The 12666-nt window shown below is 57.5% G+C and overlaps 1 protein-coding gene across 1 annotated transcript; it reads left to right on the plus strand.

Annotated features, from left to right (window-relative positions):
* Window positions 1-11335: 11335 nt before the first annotated feature.
* Window positions 11336-12401, plus strand: EI90DRAFT_3137786 (uncharacterized protein; the record flags this gene model as incomplete). The annotated part of the gene is made up of 4 exons (XM_039064870.1): window positions 11336-11465; window positions 11517-11749; window positions 11809-12191; window positions 12248-12401. The coding sequence occupies 4 exons, from the start codon at window positions 11336-11338 to the stop codon at window positions 12399-12401; spliced, it is 900 nt and encodes a 299-aa protein (XP_038907894.1).
* Between the last annotated feature and the right edge of the window lie 265 nt (window positions 12402-12666).

The following is a 12666-nucleotide window of genomic DNA, read 5'->3' on the forward strand; positions in this document are numbered from 1 at the left end:
GTTTCAACCTCGTCTCCCCCGCCTCCCCTATCTCCCCTGCCTCCCCAGCCATGGTGTCAGAAGAGCAGTATGAGGAGCTGCTAGCTCGCTTCCAAGAGCTCCAAGCCATTCTGAAGAACCAGGCCCGCAACCATCCCCCACCCCCACCTGCTCCAGCACCCGCTCCCGCGCCAGCCCCTGCACCCGCTCCCGCGCCCAGACCCAAACCACCCAAGGTCGCCCCCCCCACTCCCTTCTCAGGAGCCAGCGAGGACCTGGACCGCTTCAAGGCCGAGTGCGGGATTTACTTCCACGTTCGCGCGGCTGAATTCCCCACCGCCCTCTCCCAAATTCTTTTCGTGCTGTCCTACATGAAAGGAGGACCTGCAGGGGCATGGGCAACGCAACGCACGATCACGTTGCTGACGGCCGGATCCCCCTCCCTCACCATGGACAAGTTCAACACTGAACTCGACGCCATGTTCCAGGACCCGAACCGGGAGGCCACGGCCAGACAGAAGCTGGCAGCCATCCGACAGGGGAGCGACTCTGTGGACAAGGTCATCCAAGAGTTCGAGATACTGGGGCCCGCCTCGAGGCTGGGCGATGTGGGACTGGTTGACCGTTTCGAGCAGGCCATTAACTCCCGCCTCCGGGAGAGCATATACCGGCTCCGCCCCATGCCCACTACTTGGGCAGAGTGGAAACGCGAGGCCACCCTCCTAGACAACCAGTGGCGACGCTTCCAAGCCACCCAACCGCGTGTGTTTCCACCTAAACCCCCGCTCCCGTTAACCTGACCCCTGCCGACCGTGACCCCACCTCACGCACGACCCACACCCACGCCCCCTCGACTTGCACCCGCTCCTCCACCTCCTACCCCAGCAGCCTGCCCCACAACGGGAGTGGGCCCACAGCCAATGGATCTCGACCGCTCGAGAACTGACCAGAGGCGGTGCTACAACTGTAACACCCCGGGGCACATCCAGCGAGACTGCCCACACCCCAAGGTCCACCGGGCATGACGCCTCCACCCTGAAGACCTTCGGGCGCTGATGGAAGGGCTGAAAAGGCAGTTGACTGAAGGACCAGAGGCAGAGGAAGCAGAGCCGGAAACAGAGACTCAGGGGGATTTTCAGGAAGGCGACCGGTGAGGGATGCGTCCCGGCCGCCCGTAGAGGATAGCTCGTGTAAATACCGCAGTGTGCATAAGGCAGCGCCAATGCCAAAACTTCACCAAGTTATCGCAAAGAAAAAGAGGAAAACCGCATCCTCAACCCGTGAGAGTAGAAGGACCACAGAGGGAATGCCCGAAGTGGCAGTATCCCCGCCCGCTATCTACGTTCTTTCCAAGCAATCCCCCCGGTCCCTTAACCTCACGGTCAAACTGACCACCCTAACCTCACTTGCGTCAGTGTCTGTATCGGCCCTCCTGGACTCAGGAGCCACCGGGAACTTCGTGAGCCCCGAGTTCGTCCGGAAGCACAAGCTTGAGACAACCCCACTCCCGCAACCTATCCCCGTCCGTAACGTCGACGGGACCCCGAACGAGAATGGAGCCATAACTGAGGAGCTGGAAGCCCTCCTGACGTTCGGGCGGCACACAGAGCGAGCCCGCTTCGCGGTCGCAAACCTCGGGCGGCAATCCCTCATCATTGGTCACTCGTGGCTGCTACACCACAACCCAGAGGTGGACTGGGCACAGCAGAAGGTCGTCATGTCTCGCTGCCCGTCCTCCTGCAGACAGCCACAAGCACGAGAGGACCAAGACCCTGCCCTAGAGCCGGGGGACGGGATCTACGCTGCAATCATCCCCCCAGGCTGGGGACACGACCTAAGAGCCACCACGACCCCCTCTCAGTGGATGGCCCAGGAGGCCCGCGACCCGGGCGCAGAACCCGCGTCGTTTGAGACGCTAGTGCCAGAGCACTACCAAGACTTCCGGGACGTGTTCTCGAAGGAAGCTTTCGACCAGCTTCCCCCCCGGAAGCCCTGGGACCACGCCATAGACCTGGCACCAGACGCCAAGCTGCCCAGGGGAAAGACCTTCCCCCTCTCGCGGCCGGAACAGAAAGAGCTGGACGAGTTCCTGCGCGAGAACTTGCAGAACGGGCGCATACGACCATCCAAGTCCCCAATGGGGGCACCAGTCTTCTTTGTCAAAAAGAAAGACGGGTCACTACGCCTAGTACAGGACTACCGGAAGCTGAACGAGATTACCGTAAAGAACTCGTACCCACTCCCGCTGATCTCAGACGTCCTCACCCGCCTCCGGAGCGCTAAGTACTTCTCCGCCCTGGACCTACGCTGGGGGTTCAACAACGTCCGGATCAAGGATGGAGACGAGTGGAAGGCAGCGTTCGCAACCAACCGAGGGTTGTTCGAGCCCATGGTAATGTTCTTCGGGCTGTGTAACTCCCCTGCGACCTTCCAAACGATGATGAACAATATCCTCAGGGACTTCATCGACCGGGAGGTCGTCATTTGCTACATGGATGATATCCTCATCTTCACGGCTACCCTAGAGGAGCACCGGAAGGTCGTCCGGGAGGTCCTGGAAACGCTACGGAAGAGGAGGCTATTCCTGAAGCCGGAGAAGTGCAAATTCGAGCGGACCCGGATCGAGTACCTCGGCCTCGTCATCTCGGAGGGTAGCGTTGCGATGGACCCCGTAAAGGTCCGTGGAGTCCTTGACTGGCCCACCCCAACCAAGGTGAAGGAGGTGCAGTCCTTCCTGGGGTTCGTAAATTTCTACCGCTGGTTCATCAAGGACTTCTCTGAAAAGGCACACCCGCTCCACAAGCTGACCCGGAAGACCCAGGCTTGGAACTGGGGCACGGACAAAGACAATGCCTTCCACGCCCTTAAGGAAGCTGTCACCACTGCCCCAGTCCTCTCCTTCCCCACTGACTCGGGCCGTTTCAGGCTCGAGTGTGACGCCTCCAACTTCGCAACCGGTGCAGTCCTCTCCCAGCTCCAACCCGATGGGGAGTTCCACCCGGTGGCGTTCATGTCCAAGAGCTTCACAGATGTGGAGTGTAACTACGAGGTGTACAACAAGGAGATGCTCGCGATCGTCCGGGCTCTCGAAGAGTGGCGACACTTCCTAGAAGGTGCAGAGGAGAAAGTCGAGGTCTATACCGACCACCATAACCTGGGGTACTTCCGGATGGCCCAGAGGCTGAATCGACGCCAGGCTAGGTGGTCCCTCTTCCTCTCTCGCTTCCACTTTACCCTTGTCCACCGTCCCGGGAAGCTCATGGGAAAACCGGACGCACTCTCCCGTCGTGCTGACCACCCGAAAGGGAAGGACGACAACGAAGGGCTAACCCTCCTCCAACCAGCCTGGTTTGAGGCTCGTGCAACAGAGGGAATCTCGGTAGAAGGAGAGGAGGTAGGAATTCTAGAGCGGATACGCAAAGCAAAGGACCACGACGAGAAGGTGGTAAAGGCAATGTGAGAGCTGGGAGAAGGGACGCTAAGGTCGGACGAATGGGAGAGGCAGGGTGAACTAGTTCTGTACCGGGGGAGGGTGTACGTCCCTAAAGACCCCCAACTCCGCCATGATCTTGTGCGGCTACACCACGATGCGCGGGCGACGGGACACCCAGGGTGATGGAAAACCCTGGAACTTGTCTCCCGCGACTACTGGTGGCCCCGGATGGCAGAGTATGTCGGGCGGTACGTACGCGGGTGCGACACCTGCAACCGCGTCAAATCTTTCCCCTCACGAAAAGTTGGGAAGCTCACCCCAAACAAGGTCCCCACCCGCCGCTGGCAAGTGATCTCAGTAGATATGGTGGGAGAGCTCCCAGAGTCCAAAGGCTATAATGCCATCTTGGTGGTAGTAGACCGCCTATCCAAGCGTATCCACGCGGTCCCCACCGTGACGACCGTAGACTCGGAGGGTATTGCACGGCTCTTTCTAGAGCACGTCTGGAGGCACCACGGGCTCCCAGAGGAGATCCTCAGCGACAGAGGGAGCGCCTTCATCTCCCGCTTCTCGAAAGAGCTCGCGGACCTTCTAGGCGTCAAACTGACCCCTTCGACGCCCTACCACCCCCAGACGGACGGACAGACTGAGCGGGTCAACCAAGAGATCGAAGCTTATCTCCGGGTGTTCGTCAACCACCGACAAGACGACTGGGCCAATTGGCTCCCGCTGGCGGAATTCTCCTACAACAACCGCATCCACTCATCCACCCACCGAACCCCTTTCGAACTTGACACCGGCCAACACCCCAGGATGGGGACAGAGCCCACACGCACGTCCGAGGTGGAAGCTGCTGACGCGTTCTCATCGAGAATGATGAAAATGCAAGAGGAGGCGAAGGCCGCACTGGAACATGCAGCGGACGAGATGGCCCGTTACTACGACCGAGACTGCAAAACAGCCCCAAAGTACCAAGAAGGCGACCGAGTCTGGCTCAGTGCGCAAAACTACACAACTGACCGCCCAACCAAAAAGTTGGACCACAAATGGCTCGGCCCCTTCAAAATCGTCAAAGTCGTCTCCCCTGCTGCCGTCAAACTCCAACTTACCGCACGCCAGAAAGGAATCCACCCGGTTGTATCCGTAACGAACATCAGACCACACCGCCTGGACGATATCCCAGAACGACCCACTGACCCCCGCCCAGGTCCGGAACTTGTAGACGGAGAAGAAGAGTACGAGGTGGAGAAGGTATTGGACTCTAAGTGGCTACGCCGGAAACTCTGGTATCTGGTAAAGTTCGTTGGTTGGCCAAGCTCAGAGAACCAATGGCTCCAACGGGACCACTTAGCCCATGCCCCCGACCGGATCGAGGAATTCCACAGGACGCACCCCCAAGCCCCAGGGAGAGAAAGAGAGAACCATCTGGCCGCTTCGAGGCGAAGCGGCTTAAGGAGGGGGTGATGTCAGGGCACACCCACCTGACCCGGTTCCACCCGGGCCCACCTGGGCCCACCTCACCCGCTCACCCGCTCACCCGCTCCCCGCTACCCATCCTTCCTCCCTCTTCCCCTTTCCTCCCTCTTCCCTCTTTTCTCTTCCTCCTTTATTTCACTCTCCCTTTCTGTTTATTCTTTCTATTTACACGGACCACCTTCCCTTGTATCATTGTACTGTTGACCCGTCCGGCTCGGACACCCCGGGTGACCTCCCGCTACGCCCAGCATGTGCGGACGCCCTCGGGATCCCCCGCGGGGATACCCAGATGGCTGTGGCCCTCTCCGCAGATGACGTGGCACCCGTCACGTGACCCAAGCCGCATGTACATAAATGTACCTGAAGTGGGAACTGAAGAAGTAACCTTCTTCTCACGTTTTCCACTTCAGGTAAGTAGTGTAGTTCTTCCTTTTAATAACAATTCACGTTTTCCACTTCAGTCTAAGTGGCCAGGGACTATAGTCCCAGATCGGGCCCGTCAGTACGCGGGCCCGCTTCGTCCCCCGAGAGGGTCCCTCTGCCGGGCGCTACAACCGGGCCCCCTCCACCCCGGACGCGTCCCTGACACCCCCTCTCATGCACGCCCCACGCCCGCACCCGTACCCCTACCCCTGACTCCTACAGCCCACCCCGCGAGTGGAGCGGGCCCGCAGCAAATGGACCTTGATCGCTCAAGAATTGACCAGAGGAGGAATGGGCTGTGTTACAACTGTAATGCCCCAGGGCACGTTGCCTGGGAGTGCCAGCACCCCAAGGTCCTGTCAGAGTCCGCGCGTCAGTTCGCGCGTAAGAATCTCCCTGGGAAACTAGTCGTTGTAAAAGCTGGGGGGCCAACCCAGCTGGCGATAAGGCCTTATATACATGAGTTCCGCAACTCATAAGAGCGTGGCTACACTGGGAACACATGGTAGCCGATAGAGAAGCAACATGAAATAGGAGAATAGATCATGCGGATAAGGGGGCGATAACGGGTGAGGGATGATGCGATAGCGGAAATAGCGCATTGAATACAGCCTGCGTTCTAACTACGGCAAATCACACGCAGATATCGACTTACGGGTACTCAACCTATCCGGATAGAGGTCCGGGCTGGCCGGATAACCGTCCGTGCCCTGACAGGTCCGTCAAGTACGACACCTCCACCCTGAAGACCTCCGGGCGCTGATGGAAGGACTGAGGAGCCAGTTGATGGGAGAACCAGAGACAGAGCAGAGAGGGCCAGAGGAGGGTCCCCAAGAGGATTTTCAGGAGGGCGACCGGTGAGGGATGCGTCCCAGCCGCCCGTAGCGGACAACTCATGTAGATACTGCAGCGCATGTAAGCCAACACCAATGCAGAAATTCCACCGAGTTATCACAAAGAAAAAGAGGAAAAACGCATCCTCAGCCCATGAAAGCAAGAGAGACTCAAGGGTAGCACCCGAAGTAGCAGTATCCCCACCCGCTATCTACGTCCTCTCGAAGCAGTCCCCCAGGTCACTCAACCTTACTGTGAAGCTGACCACCCTGACCTCCCTCGCCTCTGTGTCCGTGTCCGCCCTCCTAGACTCCGGGGCCACCAGGAACTTCGTGAGCCCTGAGTTCATTCAGAAACACAAGCTCAAGACGACCCCGCTCCCACAGCCCATCCCCATCCATAACGTCGACGGGACCCCGAATGAGAATGGAGCTATAACTGAGGAGCTAGAAGCCCTCCTAACATTTGGGAGACACACAGAGTGGGCCCATTTTGCTGTTGTGAACCTAGGATGACAATCCCTCATCATAGGGCACTTGTGGCTACTCCATCACAACCCGGAAGTGGACTGGGTGCGACAGAGGGTTGTCATGTCCCGCTGCCCATCGTCCTGCCAGTCACCACGGGTGCCGGACAACCAGGACCCTCTGATAGAACCCAGGGACAGGATCTATGCTGCGATCATCCCCTCAGGGTGGGGCCATGACTTGAGGGCAACTACAATGCCCTCCCAGCGAATGGCCCCAGAGGCTCATGAGCCAGATGCAGAGCCCGCATCGTTCAAGGAGTTAGTGCCGGGTCACTACCAAGACTTCCGGGACGTGTTCTCGAAAGAGGCTTTCAACCGACTACCCCCCCGGAAGCCTTGGGACCATGCCATAGACCTGGTGCCGGATGCCAAACTGCCCAGAGGGAAAACTTTCCCCCTCTCACGCCCTGAGCAGAAAGAACTAGACAAGTTCTTACACGAGAACCTACAGAATGGGCACATACGGCCGTCCAAGTCTCCAATGGGAGCCCCGGTCTTCTTTGTCAAAAAGAAGGATGGGTCGCTATGGCTGGTCCAAGACTACCAAAAACTGAACGAAATCACGGTAAAGAACTCATACCCCCTCCCACTCATCTCAGACGTTCTCGCCCGCCTCCGCAAGGCCAAGTACTTCTTGGCCCTAGACCTACGCTGGGGGTTCAACAACGTCCAGATCAAAGATGGTGACGAGTGGAAGGCAGCGTTCGCGACCAACTGGGGGCTATTCGAGCCCATGGTGATGTTCTTCGGCTTGTGCAACTCCCCCGCAACCTTCCAGACGATGATGAACGACATCCTCCGGGACTTCATCGACTGGGAGGTTGTCATCTGTTATATGGATGACATACTCATCTTCACTTCCACCCTAGAGGAACACCGGAAGGTCGTCTGGGAGGTCCTGGAGACGTTGCGGATGCGGAAGCTCTTCCTGAAGCCGGAGAAGTGCAAGTTCGAGCGGACCCGGATCGAGTACCTCGGTCTCGTCATTTCTGAGGGCAGCATTGCAATGGACCCGGTGAAGGTCTGCGGAGTTCTCGACTGGCCGACCCCAACCAAGGTGAAGGAGGTACAATCCTTCTTAGGGTTCGTGAACTTCTACCGTCGATTCATCAGAGATTTCTCCGAAAAGGCACGACCCCTCCACACGCTGACCCGGAAGACCAAGGCCTGGAGTTGGGGGCCGGACGAAGACAATGCCTTCCATGCCCTTAAAGAAGCCATCACCTCTGCCCCCGTCCTCTCCTTCCCCACAGATTCGGGCCGTCTCAGGCTCGAATGTGATGCCTCCAACTTCGTGACCGGCGCGGTCCTCTCCCAGCTCCAGTCGGATGGAGAGTTCCACCCAGTAGCCTTTATGTCCAAGAGCTTTATGGACGTAGAGCGGAACTACGAGGTGTACGACAAGGAAATGCTTGCGATCGTCCGGGCCCTCGAAGAATGGTGGCACTTCCTGGAGGGTGCCGAGGAGAAGGTCGAGGTTTACACTGACCACTGCAACCTGGGGTACTTCCGTACGGCCCAGAGACTTAACCAACGTCAAGCACGCTGGTCCCTCTTCCTCTCCCGCTTCTACTTCACCCTCGTCCATCGCCCAGGGAAGCTCATGGGGAAACCGGACGCGCTCTCCCGCCGTCCTGACCACTCGAAGGGAAGAGATGACAATGAGGGGCTGACACTCCTCCAACCAGCCTGGTTCGAGGCCCGTGCAATGGAGGCAGTCTCAGTAGAGGGTGAGGAGGCGGATATTCTGAAGAGGATAGGAGAAGCGAAGGATCATGATGAGCGGGTGGTGAAAGCCATGAGGGAACTAGGGGAGGGGACATTGAGGTTGGACGAGTGGGAGAGACAAGGAGAATTAGTCCTCTACCGGGGAAGGGTGTACGTTCCGAAAGACCTGCAACTCCGCCATGATCTGGTACGGCTCCACCACGACGCGTGGGCAACGGGGCACCCGGGATGATGGAAAACCCTGGAACTCGTCTCCCGCGACTACTGGTGGCCTCGGATGGCAGAGTACGTTGGGCGGTACATACGTGGTTGTGACACCTGTAACCGTGTCAAATCCTTCCCCACATGGAAAGTTGGAAAACTTACCCCAAACAAAGTCCCCACCCATCGCTGGCAGGTGATCTCAGTGGACATGGTGGGAGAGCTCCCAGACTCGAAAGGCTACAACGCCATCCTGGTCGTAGTGGACCGCCTGTCAAAACGTATCCACACGGTCCCCACTGTGACGTCTGTAGACTCGGCTGGGATTGCCCGGCTCTTCCTGGAGCACGTCTGGAGACACCATGGGCTCCCTGAAGAGATCCTCAGTGACAGGGGAAGTGCCTTCGTCTCGCGCTTCTCAAAAGAACTCGCAGATCTCCTGTCACAGCCGTGCATTCCGGCCCGTTAGCCGCCCGTCCCGATGCCGCCCGAGCCCGTTACCGCTATGCGAGCGTGAGTGCGAGCCCCAACCTCAGCCCTATCCTCCCTGAGGGCTCCCTGCTCACTCCCCCACTTGCCCCTAGGCTCCCCTACACTTGGCCGACTCCCCCACAGCCACACCGACCTCCCTGCCCCGAGTCCGCCTCTGGTACCGACCTAGCGTGACTCCGTGACATCGCCTACTCCGCTATGATACCATCGCCGCTATCGCGGCCCTACACCCCTTCGTTTATTTATCTGTTATTGTTTGTTTTGACCCTCGGTCATTGCCGGCCGCGGTGCGGCCAACCCCGCTCTTTGTTCCTATTTGCTTCCGGACCCTTCGGCCTTCGGCCCGGGTCCGCTTCTATTCATTCTATCTTCACATATATATCCTGTATACTACATTATAGTACCTCAGCTCTAATATTGACTTGACCACGACCCCAAGCCCTGACCCCAACAAGGCAGCCCCAGTAAGTTCGAAATGAGGGCCAAGAGACAACTAGGGGGCACAGCACTCCCTTTAGAGTTGCTGAGGCCAAATGCCCTACCCTCGGGCCTTGTCTGAGGCATCGCGGCCATTGCGGCCAATAGCGGCCCGCATCGGCGACCTTCGGTGCCGACCCCGGACCAGTGTCTAACATCTCCTGGGAGTCAAGCTAACCCCTTCCACACCCTACCACCCCCAGATGGACAGACAAACAGAGCGGGTCAACCAAGAGATCAAAGCCTATCTCCGGGTATTCATCAACCACTGCCAAGACAACTGGGCAGATTGGCTCCCGCTAGCAGAGTTCGCTTACAACAACCGAGTCCACTCCTCCACCCGCTGGACTCCCTTTGAACTTGACACTGGACAGCACCCCAGGATGGGGACAGAGCCCACACACACGTCCGAGGTGGAAGCTGCTACACCTTCTCATCTAGGATGATGAAGATGCAAGAGGAGGCGAAAGCAGCACTGGAACATGCAGCGGACGAGATGGCCCGCTACTATGACCGAGGTCGCGAAGCAGCCCCTAAGTACCAAGAAGGTGACCGGGTCTGGCTCAGCACCCAGAACTACATGACAGACCGCCTGACCAAAAAGCTGGACCATAAATGGCTAGGCCCCTTCAAAATCGTCAAAGTCATCTCCCTGGCTGCTGTCAAGCTCCAGCTCACCACCCGACAGAAGGGGATACACCCAGTCGTGTCCGTGACGAACGTAAGGCCCCACCACCCGGACGAAATTTCAGAACGACCCCCTGACCCCCACCCAGGCCCAGAACTCGTAGATGGAGAGGAGGAATATGAGGTGGAGAAAATATTAAACTCTAAGTGGTTATGCCGGAAACTCTGGTATCTGGTAAAGTTCTCTGGCTGGCCAAACTCCGAAAACGAGTGGCTCCCCTGAGACCGGCTGACACACGCTCCTGACCGAATTGAAGAGTTCCACCAGGCACACCCCCAAGCCCCAGGGAGAGAAAGGGAAAACCCCCTGGCCGCTTCGAGGCGAAGCGGCTTAAGGAGGGTGATGTCAGAGCACACCTGCCTGACCCGCCTCCACCCGGACCCACCTCACCCGGTACCCCTTCTCCCACCCTGCACCCTTCCTTCATATCCCTTCCCCCTCTATCCCTCTCCCATTTCTAGTTCTATTCCACATGGACGACCTTTCCCTTATATCTATGTATTATTGACCCGCCCGTGACGTGCACACGACATGCCTAGCCCCGGACGACCCCAGACGGCTCTAGGGTGCAACCTAGTGCGCGCGTGTGCAGCATACGCCCTCGGGATCCCCCACAGGGACACCTGGGTGACCGTGGCTGTATTCGGGGTGACGTGGCGGACCTCATGTGACCCAAGCCGCATGTATATAAACACACCTGGGGTGGGAACCGAAGAAGTAACCTTCTTCTCAACATTCCCACTTCAGTCTAAGTGGCCAGGGATCGCTGTCCTGCATCGGGCCTGCCAGTACGCACGCCCGATCTACCCCCCGTGAGGTCCTCAGCACCGGACGCTATGCCCGGACTGCCTCGACTCCGGATGCGTCCCTGACACCCCTCAGGGTTGGGGGGGAAATATCGTGGATGCCGCTCCTAACCTGGATACCCCATCACCTACCATACCATCGCCCTCCCGAAAACGAGCCAAGAGGGCAGTGTGAAATCCACAAAAGAATGCCACATGGCTCCATTGGCACCAGGATGTAATATATAAGGCAGTGGAAATATATTTGGATCTGGAGGCAGGCAGAACGCATGCCCCTTGCCGCCCCTGATGAAACGTCGTTTGAACAGAATGGACAACTGCATACACTTGCGATGGCCCTGTGCTCTCGTTGCAACACGCCTCTCCGGTTTCATTCTGTAATGACGATTGCATTCACGAGTATGTTTGCATCTTGACCTCGTTCACCATGTCCCATTGACCTCGGTGTAGATGCTGTGCGGCGTACATTCGAATATTGCAAGTGTCCATCCAATACCCTCCCACTTGGGATCATTCAGTGTGGCTACTTCCCTGGGTCACCAGTAATGCCTCAAATCGCCTTCCATTTCGACATTCTTTTGCTATTCTCAGCTTTAAATGTGAACTCCTCTACACCAATTACCTCCTTTCATACCACCCTGTTTACGATATTGCAGGAGAATGGCTATGAATTCTCCGCCAAGGTAATACCTAGTCATCATTTAGGTGGAGTTGACATGCACACAGTCTCCTATTCATATAGGATCCCTTTCTAGGTTCGCTCAGTGAAGCAATAACATGGTTTAAATCCCTATGCGACTTGACAGAGGTTGAAACGGAGAGAGAGTTCCTTCTGCCCACGGACCCTGTGGAGTCCGATGCACCGCTATCTATTTCCACACCCCACGAGCTTACCCGTCACCTACCTGCACATAACGGGGACCCCATGATCACCACATCTGAGAGCATGATATCCGGTGATGATGACATACCGCCCTCCACAGAAACGACAACTGACTCTGCATCATTGACCCTTGCTCGATCAAGGCTGTTTCGAAACCCCTCGCACAACAGGGCTAGCCCATACCTCTGTGCAAGATGCCCGCAATGTTTCAGAGGCTTAACATGGGGTGGTCCTGTCAACGAGTTCGTCCCACGCACCTCTGCTTCAAGAACGGGCCTTGTACTAATTCTGACCCCAGGAATCCTGATGTCATTGTTGCTATGGATGGTAATATGCAACACAAGCAATATATGTTTGTTGGCGGAGAGATGATTCTTCCCTGGAACGAAACCTGCAGTTTCCTGACCCGTGCCGAAGTCGGTGAAGCTGCCCGCCATGTCTTTGAGGTGTGAGATGCATCTCGAAGCTCTTCGGGATCTTGTCCTTCATCTCTTGTGCTGGATGGCGCTATTGAGGAGTGCGAAGAATCGCACTGAGCCACGAAGCATGGAAGATGGTCAGCATCGAAAACCGATACCTTCCGTTCGAAGGGTCTGATGGCTACCGTCTACTGCCATGATATCCCCCTCTTTCTTTGTGATGTGGACACCCCAGGCGAGCAGCAGCACTTTTCTGTTGCCATGCTCATCACACTCAGCTGCCAGCTGCCCTCAAACG

This window comes from Cantharellus anzutake (genome assembly GCF_015039405.1).
Source record: "Cantharellus anzutake strain C23 chromosome Unknown EI90scaffold_201, whole genome shotgun sequence".
In the NCBI taxonomy this organism is placed as follows: domain Eukaryota; kingdom Fungi; phylum Basidiomycota; class Agaricomycetes; order Cantharellales; family Hydnaceae; genus Cantharellus; species Cantharellus anzutake.